At 40.3% G+C, this 23,212-nt stretch overlaps 1 protein-coding gene across 5 annotated transcripts in view; it reads right to left on the bottom strand.

The window, feature by feature from the left end:
• Positions 1-23,212, bottom strand: part of POU6F2 (POU class 6 homeobox 2) — a 308,579-nt gene that overhangs the window by 90,786 nt on the left and 194,581 nt on the right. For all 5 annotated transcript variants that reach the window (XM_071804758.1, XM_065832112.2, XM_071804755.1 and 2 more), the window contains exon 5: positions 11,557-11,882. In XM_071804758.1, coding sequence (XP_071660859.1) covers positions 11,557-11,882 — 326 coding nt within the window. The remainder of the gene's footprint in view (positions 1-11,556; positions 11,883-23,212) is intronic.

Genomic DNA, 23,212 nt, shown 5'->3' with positions numbered 1-23,212 from the left:
TCTGAAGTCAACAGCAATACTACTACTGAATTCAGCGAGTGAGTGACTGGGGCAATGTGATTCCTCTTTTGAATATTCCTTGCTTTCGTAGTACCAGTGTTTCAGCAGTATCTAGAAGCCTAGATCAAGGCCTCATTGAATTATACCGAAAAAACTCTAAAAGTTTAGGGTCTAAAGAGATCAAACAACGGTGGGAGAATCAACAAAAGAACAGAAAGACGAAGTGACAGGCCAGACAGTGAGAGAGCTGGGACTGCAGCCTGGTGCTCCCGACTCCAACCACCCATTTACTAGAGCACTTTGCTTCCTGGTGTAAATTATTTTCCAAAAGTGAATTCAGTAAGCAAAGGTGTAACTTGATAACGAGATTAGTGCTAAATATGCAGACTCTATGTGTCAGTGAAATAACTCCTTCCCTTCCCTTCCTTTCCCTGTAGTTTTCATTCATGAGAGCGTGGACTGCCAGGTTTGGGTCTACAGGACTGACACGTTATCACTATACATGCTCGTATATTTGAAGTACCAGTGATTTCCCCCTAGACATACTCTTTGAATGTCTATGGGGAAAACATCAAGGATTTTTGGAACGGCTTGGTTTTCTCAAGTTTTGTTTATTTTTATATTTGTTTTACATGAACTGAAAATTCTGTCAGACACATTTTGATTTCATGAAGAACATGTTTCATAGTCAGCAGACAGTTAAAAAAAAAAAAAAAAGGAAGCTGTAATCCTATAAAGTTGAGGAGGGAGAAGAGGGGGAAACCTTCCTAATGGCATATTGAGCTTGCTCCTGTCTCATTTGAGAACTGTGAGAAGCTTCCCTAGGATAGCATTAGGTCTCGCTTTAAAGTGAAAAGTTGCAGATAGAGGTAGGGTAGAAATGCACACAGCATCTTATTCCAGAGTGGTGATCAAGTGACACTATTTCAGTCTTTCACAATGCCAGTCCTTATGGGTTTTTTGTGTCTCCCTTCTGATTTTTTTTGTTGTTGTATCTCTCTCCCAGTGGAAAACGTCAGTAGGAATAAAGGCACTGTGAATAACAAAGACATTGTTTTTCTCCCATCTCCTCCTCCCCCAAACATTTTCCCTTTCCTCCCTAAAATCAGGCCCTGCCTCTGAGGACTTCTACACTGCTGGAAGCTGCACCCTCAGATGCATCCTGGACCTTGATCCCAGTACAGCCACTCCTCATCCTCTGCCCCCCCTGCCCTACAGCCCCTGGAGCACCCACACTGGCAGCTCTGTTTGACTCTCTGAGGGGTGTCCGCTGGGCAAAGGTCAAGAGGAGAAGAGTCCTCTGACACCTCCTGTCCTGTGCCAGCTAGAGCCATCAGTCCACAGTGTCCAAACTGGAAGGAGAGCAAGAAGAGACAGCACTCCAGCCTGATTTGGCTATCCAGCAGGTTGAAAATGGGATTATAAGGTAATGGTAAAAATCATAAAACCATTAGCAACTATTTTTATATCACTTGTTATCATGTTCATTCAGAAGCGTCTTCTGATATCAACGTATTGGCTATCACTACTACAGACTATTGCTCTGTACTCTGACTTGGCCCACATTTTAGGGTTTTCTTTATAGCATCTTGTATTTTTGCTACATGTCTACGATCCTCCCAGGTCTGACTACTTCCCTGATGCTTTTCACAAGCATGTAAGTATTTCTTAACAGGTACACTGCAGCACTGATACCTTCTTTAAGGAGTTTCAGCTCCTTTAAGAACCAAAATGCGCTATCATCATTGCTTTAGTAAAAGGATAATCCTGGCAATATATGATGTGCTATATTCATACATCAGTTTTTCTCTTCTGGAAACTCTGCTTTGCCTTCCAGTCTCTTTCACAAACACAACCTATCTTGGTTCTCCAACTGGAATCCTCACAGGATATTTGATCATGTCTAAGCTATCAGAAATAAGTCAAATTCCTGTCCTGCAGGAATTTCTTTTGACTTAAGATGTAACTTCTGATGAAAATGCAGATAAAACATGGAATATTGAAATGGTTCAGCAAACAAAACTTGCGTTTAAAAATGATGAAGTATTTCAGCAGGTTTCAAATCACTACCATGAATTAAGATTATTTCAATTTCTTTTGCTACATCACTATATTTAGGCAATTCAATGTAATAAATTGTTTATATACAACTTAAGCTAATTTTAAACAAAAGCTATCCTCCACTCTTTGCATTACTCAGGCCTAAAATAGAAAATTAAAATGAATTTTTGGGCAGGGGAGAAACCAACTTAGTGGAATTACAGCATTGTTGGAAAAGAAAAATCATTTAGAAAATTCATTATCAGTTTATGTTATTACAGTATCAAAATAAAAATTTGTATGTATTTCAAAGGTAAGACTTTTTTTTTTTTTCCCTGAGACTCACAGTGCTAATCTAGCTTCTTATTGTCGTTACTTAATTTCCTTTCTCAACTGCTTTCAAATATCTTAATTTAATGACCTTGTCCTGGATCAGTAGCAAAAAATACAGTGCTACTACAAGGTAGTTTGTTTCAAAAAATATTTCAAACCTTGCTGGTGGAACAAATATTAGGAAACTTGCAGAAGACTTCTCTTCTAGATGAAAATTTTCTGCTCAGGCCCCTTAAGCCCTACAACCTATCTAATACTAACATGGATTCAACCAATGATTTCTACTTTTTTTTTTTTAAGTTTATAGTAAATGTTGTATATTACAAGTATGTAATATGAAAATAAATTTGGGGATCATCACATGTATAAGATATCAAGTCTGACTGTTATTTCCTACCTGCTAGGACGTGTGTTCTCATATGCTGCTATATATCCATTTGCTTAAATGATCCTAATTTCTTCATATACCAACTCACCAGGAGCTGTTAGAAATACACATTTTCTGACTTGTGCCTGAGGTGATAACCTCTGATCTTTTAATTTTCCAATTTCCACATAATTAATTGTTGGTTACTTCAAACAAAAGCAGAAGGTTGGTGGAGAAAGGGGAAAACCAAAACAAGGCGGCTTTGGAAAGCTCATGTTTCCAGCGCGACCCCTTGGATAAAAGGATATTTTTTTCTTTTGCCTAATTTGTTTCTAGTTGCAGCACTAAGGTCAGAATAAGCCAAGAGAATGAATGGAATAAACGTCCTGATGGGCTGCCCGAAGCTGCCTGGTGTTACGGATCAGCGTAAAACCAGCTCTCTTTCCTCTGCCTGGGCCGATGTAACTCACTGGAGTGGCAAATTACATCAGACCTACAGCTGTAACCCGACATTATGATTAATTTGATCAGTAATTTCTCCTGTTTTTCATTTTAATCGGTGTGACTATTCTGCTGTGGCAGGTCTTTCAGATCTAATTAAGATAAATTTCAGAGTAAAAGACTTGGCAGAATTTTCGAGTCAAATCCGAGCGTCAAGTGTGAAGACCTGCAGCACCAGTCAATCAATTTCCAGTAAAGACGGCAGGCTGTAACTCAGCAATCAACCCATTAACACTTAAGCAAATTTCATAATCTCCAGGCCTGTGCTTAGTCACTCTTTCAAAACATTCTGGTTACCAATAAAAAAATGAAAGTAGTATTATTTTTTAAAACACCTGTCCTAAACTGCATCTGCCAAAACCACCAACAGAATACATAAATGCACACTCTGATAGACCTCAGCAATACTCCTGAAAAAGGCTTAATTTTGAACTTTAAACACAGCCTGGAAGCTGAGCAACATCTTTTAGGTGCTTATTTGTACAAGGAGACTCAAACGACACAACATCAGGGTTACACCACTTCCAGAATATTGCTCCTCAATCAGATGCAGCAAGCCCACTGGGTTCTCTGCATTCACTAGGTCCACTTGCTTCCAAGTAGAAGAATTTTTTTTCTTGCAGAACTGTGATGACTTGCAATCTTTTATTTTCTTTATTACAAAAAGGTGAGGGGTATGAAAAGTAGGGGAAAATAAATTAATTCTTTGGGATATTCTCTACATCCCTGAAAATTTTTGGAAATATGAGTGAAAGGAAAAATTAAGATAAATGAATGCCAGCAAAACAGGTTCACTGGATTCAAAAGAGTATCTGAGGGGCTGTGTCATTGTTTTCTGTCCCTAAGATCCCCGAAGGTCCTCATCTCTGCCTAGAGAGGTTCTAGAAACTGACAACCTTTTGGGATATGGATCCTTTCCCAAATTTGTCCTGGGAGGATATTATTTATTTATTTATTTCCCCCTTTATTAAATACTTCAGTTGCTTTAGGGAATTTATTAAAAGCTCCCATTTCAGAAGTCAGAGCTTTCTGGGCAAACAGCTACTCTTTCCTCTCCTTCAGAGAATTCTCTAGCAAATGGTTTCCTATATTAGCCTCAGTTTTTGCCTCTTGGGTGCTAATAATGCCAGTTGTTTTGCTCGAAGATTAATTTCCTTTGCTTTGAATGTGAGTCAGACATCAGTACTTCTTGTGCTTCTGAAAATAGCAACACCTGCAGAGTAGATTTGGATGGACCAGTGCTCCAACTGAGAGGTTTCCTCAGGGAATGAAGAGAGTTGCTTATAAAGTCTCCTTGAGAACCCTTAAACATCGAATCAGAATAGTTTGGGTTGGAAGGGACCTTCAAAGGTCAACTAGTCCAACCCACTGCAATGAGCAGGGACATCTTCAACCAGATCAGGTTGCTCAGAGCCCCATCCAGCCTGGCCTTGAATGTCTCCACAGATGGGGCATCTACCACCTCTCTGGGCAACCTGGGCCAGTGTTTTACCATTGTCATTGTAAAAAATTTCTTCCTCAAGTCTAGCCTGAATCTCCCCTCTTCTAATTTAAAACCATTACCTCTTGCCCTGTCCTAACAGGCCCTACTAAAAAGTCTGAAGTCTGTCCCCATCTTTCTTATAGGCCCCTTTTAAGTACTGAAAGGCCACAATAAGGTCTCCCTGGAGCCTTCTCTTCTCCAGGCTGAACAACCCCAAGTCTCTCAGCCTATCATTTCTTTGCTCTGTTGAAATGCAGCTTTACAGTGTGAAGCCCCAGACCCCAAAAGCAGGGAGCTTCTAAGAGAAGGAAGACAGCTGAGAAGATCTGAAACCCTACTCAGTGCTGCGGATGGATGCAGTCTTACACAGAACTGAAGCTTGCCTTTCTGTGGAAACAACACCCCTGCATTTCCAGGTAGACACAAAGAATAGCAGCCCTCAAACAAACTAGCTGTGCCAGGAAACCAGCTTGCATGCCTCTGCACCGTGCACCGAGGCCAAGGAGCATGGTACAGCACAGTGTGGTGACACCTGGGAGTCCAGCCAGGACAAACTGCCACATTGCCATGTCAGAGTGGCCTAGCTGGTAGCAGACCCAGAAGGGACAAGGAGGATCACAGAAATGCCCAGAAGAGGTGAAAGGAGAAGAAGAAAAGGAGGCCCTGGATGCACTGAAACTCAAAGCCAGGTTCTCAAGCAAGGTTCCATTTTGTGAACAATAATGTCTGTGTGGTTCACAGAACTACTGCAGTGGCAAAAGGAAGAGCACAAAAATGAAAGGAGGGGACCTGCATCACAACAGCGTTCACAGTGGGTAATAAGCGTGTGTGTAGGTGGTACAACAGTATGACCATGACTTTCTAGCCACTGGAAATTTTTACACAAGTACTTGCCTCTTCCACTCATTAAATCACCTTTATCAACCCACAAAAATTAAAATATTGTAAGAATACCCAGAAATCCAAAACTGTACATAGAACAAGATGTTTAAGTCTTTCTGGACCTCTTTGAAATGAGCAGGGGATGAAACACGCACAATATTCTAAACAGTTCACCAAGCTTAACTGAATTTAGCTGGTTGCTGGGGAGTTTCCATGCTGTCAGTTTAGAGCTAAGATCTAGGTCTTGCCAGTACCTGCTGGAAATCCTCCTAAGATGAACACTTCAACAGGCTCACTCTAAGCAGGAGATGGGCACGAACCTTCCTGAATAAATGTCTGCTGTACATGTCTGTATCACCTGTTGCCTTGTGATGTGCAATATTTCACTCCCTATTGACAACGAAAATTAGGAAATTTTGGAAAATGGATTAAAAGCACTGAATTTGTTCACCATTTATAAAATATTTCTTTGTCAAACTGGTTAACAAGTAACGTGGGAACACATTCAGGCACTCATATCTTTCACAGTATCGTATGCAGGAAGAAGGCTAGATAATTTTAGCAAAACGAAACAAAAAAAAACACCTCAGTGGGATTACTGGCGTCATAATCTTGAACAAGTATTCTTCACTTCAGAATTCAATAAGCAAGAGAAAAATATATATCAGGTCTTAGATGTGAACACAGACATATAGGCAGCCCATGACTACAGTCCTTGCAAACCTATCCCAGCTGCCTTCCTCCAACCAACAGATACTTGGTTGTTTCTTCTGCAACTTAAATATATGTAAATTTATCAAAGTGTCAGTAATCACTGAGACTTCCTTAAAGTAGATCTTTCCTTAATGAGAAGCTTACCAGTGATTGAGGCTGGGTGGGAAAGGAACTGGCGATTTGGATTTTGTGACTGTTGGAGCCTGAGGCATCTGTGTGCACATTCTCCCTCATTTACAGCTGTGTGTTTCAGCCTTTCTGCTTTTCTTTTCTCTTTTGTTATAAAAGAGTTGAAGTTCCAAATACATTATTTAAGATTAGTATGAAAATTTAATCTGAAGGAGGTTCTGGTTTTGCTATCCTAGAGTCTGCTATTACTTGGAAGATTTTTCTGCTGTTGTCATCTCCTCGCTTCCCTTCTTGCCTCCTTTTATTATTTTTTTTTTCTCGCTCATCATCTTCCGTCAGCTCCAGTTATTGTAGGTAGGCTTCTATGACAAAAAAGGTGCTTTAGGAAAGAGTTCTGAAAATGGTCAGAATAATTTTACAGTGGGGCAATCCCTGGGGGATTTCCTGTTTGTCTGTTCCTATTCACACATGAACAGAGCAGTAGAAATCATTGGGAATTCTTCTATTCCTACAGTGCAGCTCTCCCTTTGTAGATCTGGCTGTGGGTACGTTCATCTTACCCATACCACTAAAATACACAGTGATTGTTAGCACCAGAAGCCATCCCTCATTTGGAGCTGCTTATGTTCCTGTGTCCTGGTTTTGTTGAAAACAAGACCAGTTCCCTTTTAGTGAATTTTCCTTTCAGCTAAGTTCTTCTAAGTGCCTTCTAAGTAACTGCGTATTTTTCTCGGACACTGTGCTCGGTGCTGATAAGAGGACCAACGGAATGCTGAAGAAGCTCATGTTTAGATTTATTACTATGGTAACCAAGGTTAACTGATAATGGGACATGTTTGCCAGGAGGGGTGGATGGAACAGGTGACTAAAAATGATCAACTGAGTATTCCATCCCATAACCGTCATACCCCCCATATAAGAGGGTCTCGCTCCTCTTGGACCATGGCTGACATCTAGAGAGGACCTTGTCTGTCTGCCTGCAATCTATAGGCCTCAGGCCCTGCATCCCTGAAATCCAGTGTCTGGTTTGCTGTGAAGCCCCGCTCATGACTTCTGGGTGCCTGCCCTGCAGCTGCTGGAGCCACGCCAGATCCCAGCTCCACCGCCACTGGAGTGATGCCAACTCCATATCAGACATTCAAGATTGGTTTTGTATATTTTGTGTCTTTTCTCTGTTTATTAGTAGCATTAGTAAAGTCCTTTAAAACCCTTCCAACTTGAACTCTAAGTCTCTCTTCCTTCCTCCCTATCATCTTTCCTATCAAAAAGGGGGGTGAATGAGGAGACAACAGAGAGCATCTGCCACAGTTTATTGTTGCCTTGCTTTAAACCTTGACATCCTGATACAAAGCGCCTTATTCTGGTAGTCAAGCAGAATAATTGGCTACTTAGTACTTGGCTCATCTGATTTTATAGAGCATATAATCAAGATCTTACGGCTCTGGAAATTTAATTGAATGGAAACTCTGTAAGAGGTGCTAACTATGCTCTGAAGTTGCAACATGCTGACCATTCAAGAACCCATATAACATTAAACATTCACAGCAGAAGCTTATTTGGAGAAGTGTATTTTCCCAGAACTAAGTCCCCAATTTACAACATGAGCTAGGCTGTCTTTCACCTCTGGACTCCTTTGTCTCAACAAATTGACAAAACAAAAATAAAAATCAGACTATGATTATCTATATGAGGAATTTCACCATTTTCAAATGAAGGGATGAAAGTCTTCCATCATCCACCCAACCTACCACCCCCTGAAATATTGCTCTGTTTTTGACAATTCTCCTCTGGTTTGTTGTCTTTTGTAAATCAGCAATGACCCTGGTTCTGCAGAGGATTGCTTTTACCAGAGCATCATTGCTAATGTCAGCACAGAATCCAGGTCCTGGAACCTGAAGAAAGGTTTGTCATCTTTCTACACAATCATTAAAAGACTTCTTAAAGATAATAGTTTTGTAACTACAGTCAAGCCCACTGAACTGAGTAAAAAACAGTGATAAAATTAGTGCAGAGTATTATAGCATGATCTGACAAGAATCATTCTGAGACTTTTAGCTGGTGTATGCTGCACTGGTATTATTAGTTTCTGATCAGCTAGGAAGTACCTCACCCAGGTACACCTAAGCAAGTCACTTTCATTTAATTTGCCTTCTGAAGGACATGACAGCATCTGTACATTTTGAGATGTAATTGTTGTTATCCTTCAGAGTTTTTTGAAACAAACACAATCATCCTCCTGAATCACTGACTTTCCATGACAATTTTTTGAGGTTGCGTTGTTCTAAACTAATATCTTTCAGACAGATCCTGAATAATGTAAGACGATAAAGCCCACGTGAAAAAAATCAAGAATTCAGAAATGAAATTTAAGCTGTCAAACTTTAACTTAGTTGATCTTTATTCCCCTAATATTCTTCAAACAAAACCCATTTCATTCTAGTTCATAAAGAACATTACCTTAGAGGCCATAATATCTCTGAATTTTGTTCTAGGTCAATTTTTAAGTTAAGACATTAGACATCAAAAAAATCCACATTCTAAGTAGCTGTTACGAACTGGATATATGAACTGCTGCAAACGTGCTCACTCTTTTTTAATTTTTTTATGTTTGTGCAGAAGAAAACAATTTCAGATCCAGTTCTCAAGCTAGATGTACAGGGGTAAAACAGCTTTTCTCTGCAGGATTTAGAATGGAAAGACAAATTTCATGGAGGAGATTTACCACTGCTCTGCTTTAGTAAAGTGCCCAAACACATCCTTAAGCCACCTATAAAGTGCAAGAGCAGTTCCTTTGGAAATAGTTCTGAGTGTTACTTGTTTGCATATTAAAGAGTCTCACCATTCTCAGCAATATGACAGAGCAAGTTTCAGGTTCTTAAGTATTTCTTAGGGAAGCTTGAGAAGTATTATGCTTGCTGTAGAAGTGCTGTAGAAATGGCTAGAAGGTCAAATTAACAGCCCTATGCACATCGCTAAGGTGAGGACTGAAGTACAGTGCTGAATTCTGGCTTCTCTTACGGATGTGAACACAAAGACTGAGTTTTCATGGTTATTTAAAGGGTGAGGATCAGACACAAAAGAACATTAAAAATACTTATCCCCCAATTTATTAGTAAATCTTTAATGCCGAGCCAGATCTGACAGCTAATGACTTCTAATTCCTTTGACTGGTGTTCTGAAATTGTCCCAGTCACGCAGCTGGCTTAGCAGTACTGGCCGAGCTCAGCCCAGTGGGAATGCCAGACCTCTCACCCTGGTGTCTTTCATTAACTTTAATCCCAGTTCCTAAAAGGTTTAAGGGATAGTGTTCAAACTAAAACTGCCTGAAGAGTATTTAGTTCACTCTTTCTACTTCTGTTGAGTCTGACACATCCAGACTGCCTTCAAAAGGGTAGTTGTGAGGATAAGCATGCTGAAGAGAGTGATGTAACAAGGAATCTCCATGAAAACATTGACAGTGGCACCTCCCATGCAATGAATTATTGGTTTTACTTTTATTGTACTTCTGCAAGTGAGATGTGACCATGGAGACCTAAGAGTAGAAAGTGCTTCTACTGGCCTGTACCTGTAGGTGACAGATGAGACTGGAAGTACTCGGATTCATCTGAGATTTAGACTGCAACCAGGGGCTACATGAGAGCTAAGACTTCAGATTCAATGTTAGTACAACCCTCTTGAGGTATGTTCACTGAGATAATACCACTTCCTCCTTACTCCTACTTTAAATGTGCCTTTCCTTTATTTGGAAAACTGAGTGCCTTTTGAAGCAAAATATTTAGCAGGCAGTTTTGGCAACATATCATGTATATAGTTAGTATGCATACATTACAGTTGCACCAAGACAATAAAATGTAACAGAAGCTCCTCTGGAAATACTCCTGTCTCTGTATGTCAATAATCTGCATACTAAAGAGTCCCGAAGCACTCACTAGCATGATAGACTGGGCATTAAGTGGTGCCTAAGTAGCCCTTAAGACAATCCACAGAAGCAGCTCTAGAAACACTATGCTCTACTATAAGAAAAAGTTTAGGAAGCAAGAACATATCTCTTGCAGACTTTTAAGTCTATTATCTAAACCATTAAAAATCAGATTTGATGCAATTTAGTTGAAGCTCAGATTAATGCAGGTTTAACTTCTCACACGGCAAACACAGCTTCTTGTAAACCAATTCCCTTAATTGTTTGCAAAAGGATTTTTTAATTATTAAGCTAATGCAGTTTAATTTCTGCACGGAATGGAGCAGAATCCATCAGTGTGGATAAAACCTTTAAAGTGGGGTCTCAACATTTAGAAAATACAGTGAATAGAAACTGCTGGCTTCTAAGTGTAGTTCCACTGCCCAGTGAAAGAGACTCCTCACTTCACAGACTACTGTGGTGTTTATTCAGAATCATACTTGTGGGTACAGTCAAAACTGTTCTTGAATGACGTGAATATAGCATGACACATGTAGTGCAAGAACACCCAAGTATAAGAAACTAGGACCATTGGAGCTCTCCTATTTCTGCCCAGGATTTCCAAGGTGAGCAGAGCCCAGCATCAGTGTGGGTGCCACAGCTGTTCGTCTGTTAAAAGACATCTGTGTCATTGAACAGGCATTCTTAGCTTTGGAGGATATACTGAGACTCTTAACAGAAGCATTTGATTCTTAGCAGGATAAATGTTAGGATTGTAATTTCAAGATGAAGGATAACCCACTGATGCCTTGCACATGTCCACCATCAGAAGATCTATTTCTTTTAGGGACAGTCAGGATCATCTGCTAATGAACAGCTAACTTTTCTGTCCTTATAAGTTACCATAAAGTGTGACTGCTGGGCAAACATAATTTGCGAAGGTCACATGCTGAATCCATGGACTTTAAGAGCAACAGATGTTTATTCTTCAGAAAGGAGAAGAGCAGGACCATTGTTAGTTATGCTTTTCTGTCTTATCAGGACTTTGAGCTGTTCTAAACTGCATGCCTGTAAGGATTAATCAATATGTGGTGGAATTTCTCAGCCTGTATGGTCAAAAGGTATAATCTTTGCTTGATTTCCCTTTGCAGTGAGAGAGTATGCACTTTCTGTTGTTAGACCGTCAGAGATCTGTACACAGCATCCTACCTGCAATGGATTTGGTGAAGTAAGAGGAGATGGAAGGCCATGCCCTGGCGACTGGCTGGGTTTCTGAGGGGAGTTGGAGGACTGTGGGGCCGGAGGTGGTTGGCTCTGGCTCTGGGACTGTGTTTGGTTCTGCTGCGGTGGCGCTGACGTCTGTGGCTGTGGCTGCTGGGTCTGCTGGGCTGGCTGTGGCGTCTGTGCCTGCTGACCTTGCTGCTGCTGCTGGCTTTGCTGCTGCTGCTGCTGACCTTGCTGCTGCTGCTGCTGTTGATGCTGGAGCTGCTGAAGATGCTGAAGCTGTTGAAGCTGAGAGTTCAGGGATGAGGTAGCTGTGAATTGAAGAGAGGGAAGAGAGTTATCTAGGTTTCAGTAATACCTACTGGGCTGAACATGTTCTGGAGTAAATTATGGTTCTGTTACATTGTGGGGCATACTGCCCACTGAGGTCAGGTGGCGTCAGAGTTCAGGTTGTGGCAGGAAATTAATGAACACGTTCCCATCAATAGCACCCTGTGGTTCTGCCAGTGCAGTTCTGTGGTAAGAGCTGGACTTCACTGGAAGCAATGATAGCAAACTTTTGGAAGGGTTACGGCTCTGCCCACAGGACAGACCTCAGAGCTGACCAGAAGTCTTCGCTCAGACAATGGCTCAGTGAAGCCAGTGGGAATTCTGCCTGCGTGGAGAAGAGGCCAACAGGCCATCACTGTACATAGCATAGCAAGAACTCATAACATGAACTGATGATGTTATGTGAAGGAGAAGACAACCACAGTTGTAAAACAAAGGCTGCTCTGAAAAGAGCTTTGTCACATCTTTATACAGCAGATGTCAGGGAAGAAAACATTCAGCTGTGAAATTTCCTGTGCAATGCATATGTAGCAAAAATATCCAACAAAATGTGTCTGTCTCTGAAATGAGAACTGCTCCTTATCATTCATATCTCAAAGGTATGAAGTTCCTCTTAATAGGGTAGTTATTCTGTACACTCGCACTGCTCACTTACTCCTGGTAGTCTGTCATGTTTTGAAACATGTGCTCCAGATGTGAGGTTTGGTATCTGGTGGCTCACATCAACCTGCTGGCACAGAGGACCAAACTTTATCTCTCAGAGACACTTTTCAAATTGACTAGGGCATTCATTAAATTCAGGAAGGCAAAAAGTGTGCCACAGAGATGTCACTAAGGAAGAACAGCTTTAAGCAGCAGCCAGAACACCACAGGAGCCTGATGCTTTCTGGGGTTATGCCCTGAATAAGTCATCTGGGTCCCCAGCCTTGACCACTTCAATCAGGACCTGAGGGGTTGCGTTAGATGGCTCTAAATCCCCAAGAGGAACAGTTTACAACACCACTGAACTACTTTGCCCTCTGCAGTGCTTTGTCAATACCATTCTTTATTCTAACTTCCATTGGCAGAAGCCAAAGTGAACTGGGAGTGAATCAAATTTGTTTTTTCTAAAATAGCATTCAGATTTCATGTCTAGAAACTCCGTTCACCAAGTTATTTGTGGATTGGCAGATAAAGCCAAGTCATCTCCACTTTCTTTTTATGCCGACATCCCTATTTCAGCTTTCTATGCCCTGGGGATGAACCTGAGGTCTTGGTATGACTTATGAAATCAATGAGCCATAAACTGGAATAAGCAAAAGAAAAAAGAAAAAGGAGAAAGACGGGGCAGAATGGGTATACCAGAAAAGGCTGTATAAAGGAAAAGTGAAAGTCTTGGTAGGAAAAGCTGTTGGTCATCCCTTCCTATACTCATAGCTGCTCTAAATCTCATGCAAAAGAATCAGGCTGGGGAAGCACAGTTACGCTCCCATCAGTTCCACGATCAGAACTCGCATCTAAATGCCCCAAAGCCAAGAGGGTAGTAAGGCAAAATATAATCTAAGGCATATGAAAACAAAGAACGTAGAGGGTGTCTATACAAGAAAGCAACTGCATAGACAAATATTAACCATAGCAAGAAACACTTTGGTAGATGAAAAGACCCTTCCCATTCCCATGAGGAAAAAACTCATCTAGATCAACTCTTTATCTTGTGGAGGCCCTTTCCTCATCTGTGATAGTTTAGCAGTCTGGACAAACCATTGATAACCAGAACTAAGTCTTCAAACACAACAGGCCCTTAACTGCTTCCACAGACTCCAATACAGAAATGAATGCAATGATGCCCCACAGAGGCATAACTTGTAGTCCACACAGCTCATAGAGAGGAACGAGGGGTTGTTTTACATCCTATGTGCACAACTGGACAGGATGAGACAAAGCTTTCTCTATAGCAAACTAGATATAGTGTGGGCTGGGGTTGTTTTTTGTTTTTGTTTTTTTTGTACTGAAATGGTCCCCAAGCCCTTTCGCCCCCAACCTGATTTGTCTGATGAATGAAGCAGCTCTGTAGCTGACTTGGAAAACATGAAGTTTGTAAATTCTGTGGGCATGCCCAGCATTCTCAGATGATGCCTTGGTATGGAAATTTTTTCATTCCCCATCTAGGTGTAGAAAAGCTTTGCATTCAGTACTGCTCAATACTTGAATGTTGGCCAGTGCAGGAATATCAATATCTCTGTCATTCGCTTTTGTACTGGAAGTGCATTCATTCTTGCTGGGGGCAAAGGTTGTCCCTAAGGGAAAATTTTGTTGATGGAGAAAAGTTACTTCATGGAAAAGTTTCCAAGTTCATTGCAAACAACTTCACAAAATTATTCAAATAACTTCTTGTCTCTTCATGTAATTCCTTAAAAGAGCCTCTCTGAAGCCTGCTGTCATGCTGAGCTATAAATTGCACTGAAGTGGTCTAGTGAGGTATGATTGTTTAACGTGCTGCTGCTAAACAAACAGATAGGGAGCTGGAAGAAGGACTGTAGCCTCAGACCAAGCCTTCCCAAAGCCACACAGTAGGTGTGCTGCAAAGGTGGATTTAGGGCTGTGGATCATGCCCGCAGCCCGGTGATCACGCTGCCTGATTGCACTGCCTCTCGCAACGCGTGTACTATCCACAGCAGGGGTTGTGTCATATTATTGTTTGTAATCAAATCCACTCCAACTCCCAGAGCTTCCTTGCATACCTCATCCATTATAGATCGTATACCTGTCTAGCATTTGTCACTTTCTGCAGAGCTTGGAGCCTGATGGAATTTCAGGTGGTTCAACAGTGCTGTGTCTGCATGTATAAAAGATAACATGCACTGCCTATCTCACTGGAATCTTTTTATGACTTACTGGCTAACCGCTGGGTAAAACTTTGACGTATTTAAGCAAGAAGTGCCTACTTCCTTTCAGAACTGCATTCAAGAATAAAAAAAAGCTTGCAAAAAATTGCAAAAAGCTTCTTTATATAGTTTTAAAAGACAACATAAAGTACATCATTTTAAAGGGGAGATAATTAACTAAAAAAAATGCTTGCACGCTATGAAAAACTCCGAGGAAAATTCACAAAGGCTGTGTGACATTTCAACTTTCCTTAAGAAAAATGCATTTTGAATATCCACCAGGTATCCCAGAAAACAGTAAGAAGAACTAATACCTGAGAAGAAATGATGGCATGACAGGTTTCCAAACATCAGATATAACTATGGTTATTTGGTTGCTGTGGTGCCATGGCAGGCCTCCCAAGGGATCACCCCACATTTTATGATCCTACTTTAAGCAGATTATGCTTAGCCACAGTATCAAAGCATTTGCATTAGAATAAGAGATATGGAGTTAAGTGGTGCAAATGGATGGTCAACTGGCAGCAAAAGCAAACTTTCTCATCTCCCAGGTCACCGCTTCTGTACCTGTCACAGACCTCAGACTCCTCTAAGAACTCAGAGAAATTTATGATCTAAGGAACACACTCCTTGACTTCCTTTGGGGAACACCCTAGGCACAATGGTTCTATGCATTTATAATTTTTACATAAAATTATGACTTTGGATGTTTTCCTTGTGTCTTCTGTTCCTCTGCTGGTTACCTACACAGCAAACTGAAATGAAACTAAAATGCCCCTATGTCAAGTAGAGTGGTGCAATGGGAAAAATTCATCTATGGTGCAACCATGCTGAAAGCAGCAGTCTGCCTCATGAAAGGGAGAATGAGTGAATCATTTTCTTAGTAGGAAAACTGAAAAGGCTCTGCCCTCAAATCCCAACCGCATTAAGTATGGGAATTATATTTTAAATAAACATATATATTTTAAACTTCAGTCATATTTCTCCAATAAGCAAGGAACATACATAAGCCCACAATTTTCTGTAAAATGAAAACAGTGTAAAAATTATAACTCTCTTTTCACCTGTCATTCACAATACAAACTCAGAATCTTAAGACCTCTACAGTGCTTGGCAGAAGATCAAAATAATGTTCAGGGATTCAATTTGTATCTAGAATCTGCTCTTGTGGATAAGCTTCACATAATGTCTGATTTATTTCATTAATGTGTTGTGCATTTTTGTTTCTGTGTAAAGATGAAGAAGGGGTAGGAGGAATAAGACAATTTTAGCCTACAAACTATTGTGCTGTTCTGTACCCTAGCCTCCTATTTACATAATTGCATAGATGTTCTCCAGTGCCTTGATACAATGTACAATGGACTAAAAAGGAGAAAATCATACATTAAACCTTTTCCTATTTGACTGAGCACAGAACTTGGCCTTTTTCCACTTCCCCAGTAATGGAGAATGGATTTGCATTGCCTTAAACTGAAAAGTGTAACTAACTTAAGCAGCTGGGCTTGCGTTTGAACTGACATGGCCTGCTTTTCTTTTCCACCCTGTTGCTTCTCTTCTAATGAGGTATATGCATTTCTTTTCTTTGAAACAGATTTCTAAAGATTGAATGCACACGCTGAACAATCTAATGCAAGCCTGTGTTTACGCTCTCTCCCTCCTGGGTAATGAGGGGTAGGTTAGCCGAATATCCAATGTGTTTTTGCATACGCTTGAATTTTCTTTTTAAGAGCAAAATGTGAATTGTTTTAAATGTGTTAGCATCCTCTTTGTGAAAAAGAAAAAAGAAAAAAAAAAAAAAGAAGGGTTGGACTTGTGGCCGAAGAGATTAGTAATGGGATACAGAGCATATTATTTCTAAATCACTCGTTCAAATCCAGTTTAGGTCAATACAGGGAACAGAAGTCATTGCACTTTAACGGTGCTTTCGAGTGTTTTCTACCTTATAGAAGATGTATTAGATGTATAGAAGATGTATTCACACACAGATACCCACAGGGAGCCTGTGCTGGAGACAGTCTGCCACACAGTCAAGGTACTAAACTGATGGTCTCCCAATATCTATTAGGAAGATCATAAAGACTATGGCCTTGGATGGCATCAACTGACATCTTTATTTGCACTTGGAGCAGAGGGGGTAAGGACAGAAAGAATAAGGAGACCAAGTCATCTTCTCCTCCCTAAAGGTGATCCCTCAAGGTTACAGCTGCAGAACGCTGATGGGGTTACGGGTAGAAACTTGCATTGCCAATGCTCCTCTATACCAATTCTGCAGATAAACAGAGAGCTTCACTTTCTACTGTTGTCATATCCAGCATCTTTCATGAGCACTAAATTCACTTTAAAGAATATAGGCAATAAAAAGGAAGTATTAAGAAGAAAACCATCATAATTTATATGGTGCCTGTGGTGTCTCCACATTTTGATGAATACTGGAACTTCCCTGAAAAATGATCCACTGCATTAAATAAATCTGACATTTTTTTTCCCCTACTAAACCTTAAAATGTACAATAATCCACTAAAATCCTAGCGGGGGGGAAAAAAAAAAAATAAAAAGTTGTTGTTCTGGATAGAGAGCTTGACTAAGTATCAGGGTAAGTATATTTGGAATACTAGCCATTTTGACATAATCTAGGGGACATTTTCCTCTAGTTTATGACAACACTCTGTGAGTAAAGTTCCCTGAGTGTATTGTAAAAATTGCATTAACCTATTTAAAATGCCCAAAGGCAAGAACAAGCTGGAGAAATTAGACTTTAATAAGCCATTTGCTTCCTTAGCTCAAATGGGACCTTAGGCCTCATATTGCACAGATGGCTGAAACATTAACTGGAGTCAGGGTATCATCAAGACACAGGGGATCAATCAGGGAGTCATCTTGGGATTCTCATGCAAAGACAGGCAATTAAAAACCCACCATAACATAGTCTGAGGGCAATGCAAGTGTTTGAATGCCAAAGGCTGGGTGTCAAGCAAGTAATATCTAGATCTGGTAAACTCCTAATTTAACCAGCCTTTCTTTTTTTTTTTTTTGTTTTTTTGTGGAAACATGATACTCTCAGAGATCAGTGAGCAGGATTCTTAACATCAAATCCTTCTGCCAGATAAAAGCAGTTTTCTACTTACAGTGAGAAGAAGTGGTCCCAGACTGTCCAAGAACAGAACAGCGTTGGAATGGAAAAGCAAATGGAGTGACATGGTGTTCCTACAGATGGATTTCCAGACCATATTGAGCCTATGAGAATGTATTTAAGATAACCCTCCATTTATTGGGAAAAAATCTGCATGACTCATTTGAAATAAACTAATTGATGGAGAAAAAATTATCATCTAAGGGCTAATAGAGCCCAATGTAAGAGTTCAGAGCTGAAGGGATGTGGCAGGGAATGGACGGACAACACAAAGAAATAAAGTTTACAACAAGACTGCTGACTCAAAGAACAATGATCATGACTCATAATGGACATCAGACAAAGGCTGGGCACTCTCTGCACACACAACCCTTAACAGCCAAACTGTACTTTATTTCCCGCCCCTTTGTCTCTTTCAAATTCTCTAATATTGATGGTAAACATGATTTCCATGGCACTTAAGCAGACTGCATGTTTGGCATGCCTCAAAAGAGCAATGCTTGTAGAGGAAGCATTGCAATCACGTATGGTCTCAGAAGCTTTGGAAGAGGTTGCGCAGAATCCTGTCCTGCAGTTCAGAGAGCCACAGGTCCCCCGACCACTGAGCAGCCTGCCATTTCTGCTGACAATGTGGCTATGTGAGGCTTTGTGGCAAAGTCTTGTCAAGAGGAACTGGTTGAACTGCCCGATGGATTTAAAGGGCAATTTTGCATTCTTTCAGAGAATAGATTTGCAGTTGTGTTTTCTGTAATTGTTTATGGCAAATGGCTCTTCTGACAGAGAAATATTTAACCAGGTAGAGCTCCAGCAATGGTTCTTTGAAGATCAGGAATTATTACAGGTCTCTTCAAAGAGTCTTTGAAGTGAATCACGTTTCCTTAACTAAAAGAGAAGTTACTGTAAGTGAAACGCACCTCTATTTTGTTTTTTTGTGCACATGTGTGTTTGGTCTTTTTTTTTTTTTTTTTTTTTAATACCAATGCAATGGAATAGTGCATCAAAGTGTCTGTGGTTTAAAAGGCTGGCCTTGATGCTGAGCTTATGGAAGTGTCCTGAGAGTGACAAAGGGCAAGCCAAGCGAAGTAGCAGAGAGTACTGTGCCCACCAGACGATTTGGTATAACCGATTGCTTTCATCTCTCAGACTCTCATTATCTCCATGTTTCTATCATTTTCCCTTCCAGTCTATTCTGAAAGCTGGTAGACGTGAGACAACTCTGTTTTCTATTAAGAACTCCAAGATTCAAGCAACTGCAAATTCTGTTCCAAGCACGCAAATTCCAGCTAGAGAAGCTAGCTGAACACGAGTGACAACAGGCCACAGAATGACTCAGAAGACAGCAATGTGTACCCTAGAAGGAGAAAGGGAAAAAATGCAGCCCATCCCAGTCTTTTCCATTATAATCAATAAAACTGCAACAGCATGTATGAGAACCAGGTGCAAAAGTGGCAGTTCTACTTTGCTGCAAGGCCATGCATACAAATGTTCTGCCAGAGCAGTGACTTCACCCTTGATGACAACAGGCCTCATCATCCTCAATAGAGCCTTGAACTTCTGTTTTTACCAAGCCATAAAAAAATTAAAGATTGTAGCAACAGGGTGAAGAAGGTGGGGAGGAGAACAAGGGCTGGAATGCCCTCACTCCCTATGCAGTTCCCAGAGACCATTCCTTACCAGCTGGGACACAGAGGCAGTAATATGTTGAACATGGCATTGTTCATCAGTCACTGAAGCATCAAAATGGACTTAAAAACTTTCTCTAAGTGACATGAGCTATTGCTTAATAGCTGTGGTACAGGAGCAATCTTGAGCATGGGTCACTGGTTTGGTGAGGAGGTGCTGTGGTGGGTGCTGTAACCTCAATATGCGAGCGGAAGATGCAGGTGTTCCTTCTTCAGATAAACGGTCAATGCAGAGAGACTACGCAAGTCCCTCCACATGAGAAATTGCAGAAGAGCTGGGAAGCGAACTCTAATTTGGTAATCTGTCACACCACAGGCCGTTCCTGAACGTATGTACCACTAGCAAGGTACATTATGTTTGCCTGCTGTTGAGTCACAGTGGCACTACTTGGATTTATTTAAGAATCTTCTGTGATTTTTATTATTTGCTGCGCAAATATAAGAATGGCTGTATTTAGTTGTGTACATTTCAAAACATACCACAGTACCAGTAGCTGTTTTACTTTTGTAAGCTTTAAGCTAAGTAGACGTTTGTTTAAGGCGATTTGCCTATATCCCTCCTTTCTATTAAAACCGAAGTTAAATAGTAGGTGAGCAGTGGTTCTAACTCTGCAGCTGGTCATCTGCTGTGGATGTACTGACTGTTCATGTTTAATTTGCAGTAAAATGAGGGAAACTGAATAGCAGATTTCTCTCCTGCCCCCGTAGCTCACCAGCCAAACGTGTTGCTGCTCCAGGTGCTAATCCTTGGCACAGCAACAGTGAATTAGCTGCTCTGAGTGCTCATGTGCTTCCACCTACCTTAATTTCCTGCACTGTTGAAGTAAACAACCTGGTTATTCTCACAGATAAACTGTTCATCGGTAGAAAATTTAGGTGGGAGACTTAGGGAGAGGATTTTATAGGCATTTCTCATTCACGGGCTCTAACGTCAGTCACAATTCTGTGTTGGGACGAAGCTCAATCCACAGCTGAATGGAAGGACTGGGGAGTCCAGAAAAGCAGCTGCATGGCTCTGCACAGTCCATGCACTATCGTGTCCACGGCTTTGAAAAGCACATCAGGAACCTCCTGCTATTTGATAATTCATGCTTTTTTGTACACTGCAAAACAGTTAAAAGAAGGCCTTTGAAAAAAACTGCATCTGGATCTTACTTTAGCTACCAAGCTGCTTCTTCAAGGTTAATTATTTTTATTTTCAAAGGGGTACACAGAAATTAGTAAAAGAAATTTCATTCACATTATGTATTTACTTATATGGAGCTGGAGTCCCCAGTTAGAGAAAGTGAACAAAATCCCAAGTATAAATTTACAATTGGCCAAAAATCTACTTAAAAATAATTCACTATTTCTGTCCACATATTCAGACAGCACAGAACGTTGTTGCCCTTTTGATGCATTAACTAACTTTATTTTTTACGCATTAACTAACCTTATTACCCTTATCAATTGTTTTTCCAGACCAGATAATGGAAGAAAAGACAAATTTGGTTGATAACCATAATTCTCCAAAAAGCTCATAGGAAGCTAGTCTTTGCCTTCCTTAAGGTAGCATTGCCTTATTTTTAATATTCATGATAATGAAATATCATTTCAAATAAGGGTTTAGGCCTCATCAGCTGCATGTGCTTAGCTACAGCAAATCTCAATGTTGCTACAAAACATGTTTTCTCATTGTTTGTCATCTCCAGGTTTCTCAGTCTTTTAAATGAATTAAACAATGTGTTAATGCTCAAATAAATGTTTACCAATGCACTAAGGCTGGTATAAATATTAAACACACCTGCTGTTAATGTTATGCTTTTGAGAATGTCAATAGAATGTTGCAGAAATTGCTATAAAAATACAGAAAATTCACAAGAGAATGTATCCAAATAGGCAAATTTTATTCATCCTATAGAAACTTACTGGCAGTGATGTAACTAGATTACTTGAAATTTCCATAGAACATTTATAATTTTCTTTTATTTTTTTTTTATCCTGTTGTATATAACCTTTTCATATAATAATGCAAAAGGTAACTTTTAACTGTAGAGCATTAAGAAAATTTTGATGATAATGTGAACATTGATCATCGCGTGAAAACGATTGCTAATGTCTAGGCATAGATAATGATGTTTGGCTCTGGGGGAAAAGGCAAAAAAATACCTTGGTTGTGAAATTAGTAGATCTCTCATTCTCCTGAGGAAGCCCACTGAGAGGTGTAAGTGAAAATGCTACATAAATAATGGGCAAACACCGTTACTGGATTTACTGCAGTACCTCCCATGTCAATTAAATGGAGATGAACTTGTTCCAAAATAGCGTATTTAAATCAAAAGCCTGGACTGTTCAACAGTACAAAACACAGAAACACATGTCAGTGCTGATAGAAGATCTAGCTTTTCGCTTAAATTGACTTCTGATTAAAAAAGTTAGAGGAAAAAATTCTTCTCAAGCGGGATGATCTATCTATCATGGCAACAAACATGAGAACAAAATTTGGCACAGTTAGTGCACACGGAAATCTGAAACCACTACTTTAGATTAGTTTTGCCAAGTTTTGACTAAGCAGATGCAAAAAAACTGTTCCTTTCATTTTCAGTGCCAGGTATTTTGTCTTTACTCTGTTGATTTTAATAGCTCGCTCAGAAGCTTGGAAATGAACGTTCTTCCATCATCAATTTAAAACTTTTCCATTTGCCAACTATGGATGTTTTTTCTACTGTATGTTTTCAATGAAGCTGAAATTAATACAGTTCCCTTTGATTTTCCATCCAAGCACCAGGGTGCATGGGGCAAGCTATGCTTTCATCTCCATCCTTGAGACAGAGCCAGGTCCAGCATCACATGACCCCAACACTACTCCTTTCTCTCTCTCTCTCCCACAGTCTTCCAAAAAAAGGCAGTTTTTTGCCTTGTGTTTGTCTAAAGACTACCTGGAAAGCCCAGGTCTACAGAGGTCCATCAGCATTCTATAGGGGAGGGAAATTCCTATGGCTGTCATGCCCAGCAGTTCAACTGCTGTTCTTCTCATACAGAGCCCTCAGTTTGAGCAGATACAGCCTCAAGAGCCTCTTTTTCCTACCAAATCTACACATTTACTTCTTGCTAGCTTAAGGACCTATGATGGCACTCCAGCAACCTTGGCCTTTGAACAAGGGACTGAAGCAAATGTAAATCTGGTGAAACATTATTGTTGTGATTGTGGGCAAAAGTAGCTGTGTAAATTCCTGCCTTTATTTTTTCAAGATTGTTTAGGGATGTATTTTTTACTCAATCATTAGAGCTGATGAGAACTGCATCAGAAAGACACCTGCAAAGATAAGACACATAAGTGAAGGCAAGCATTCTTTAAGCAATCACCCGGTGCCACACATTTCATGAGGAGGTCGGCAGCATACACTGCTGACCATCTTATGTATTTGGATTATGGATCACATGGACTTCCAATTCATAAAGGAACTACTGCCAGCAAAGCATCTTATGCTTTAATGTTTTGCACTGGGAAATTAGGAGAGGAAGCCAAGAACACGAGACCTCTGATACCTGTGAATCAACACTGGTCTCTGCACCAGTACAGACAAAGACAGAAGTAATTTCCATCTCTCCATCTCTGTCCTTTTTCCCTAAAGCAGCAGTATTCTTAAACAGAT

The sequence above is a fragment of the Patagioenas fasciata genome, chromosome 2 (assembly GCF_037038585.1).
Source record: "Patagioenas fasciata isolate bPatFas1 chromosome 2, bPatFas1.hap1, whole genome shotgun sequence".
Classification (NCBI taxonomy): Eukaryota; Metazoa; Chordata; class Aves; order Columbiformes; family Columbidae; genus Patagioenas; species Patagioenas fasciata.
This window is presented reverse-complemented; position numbering and strand designations above follow the sequence as displayed.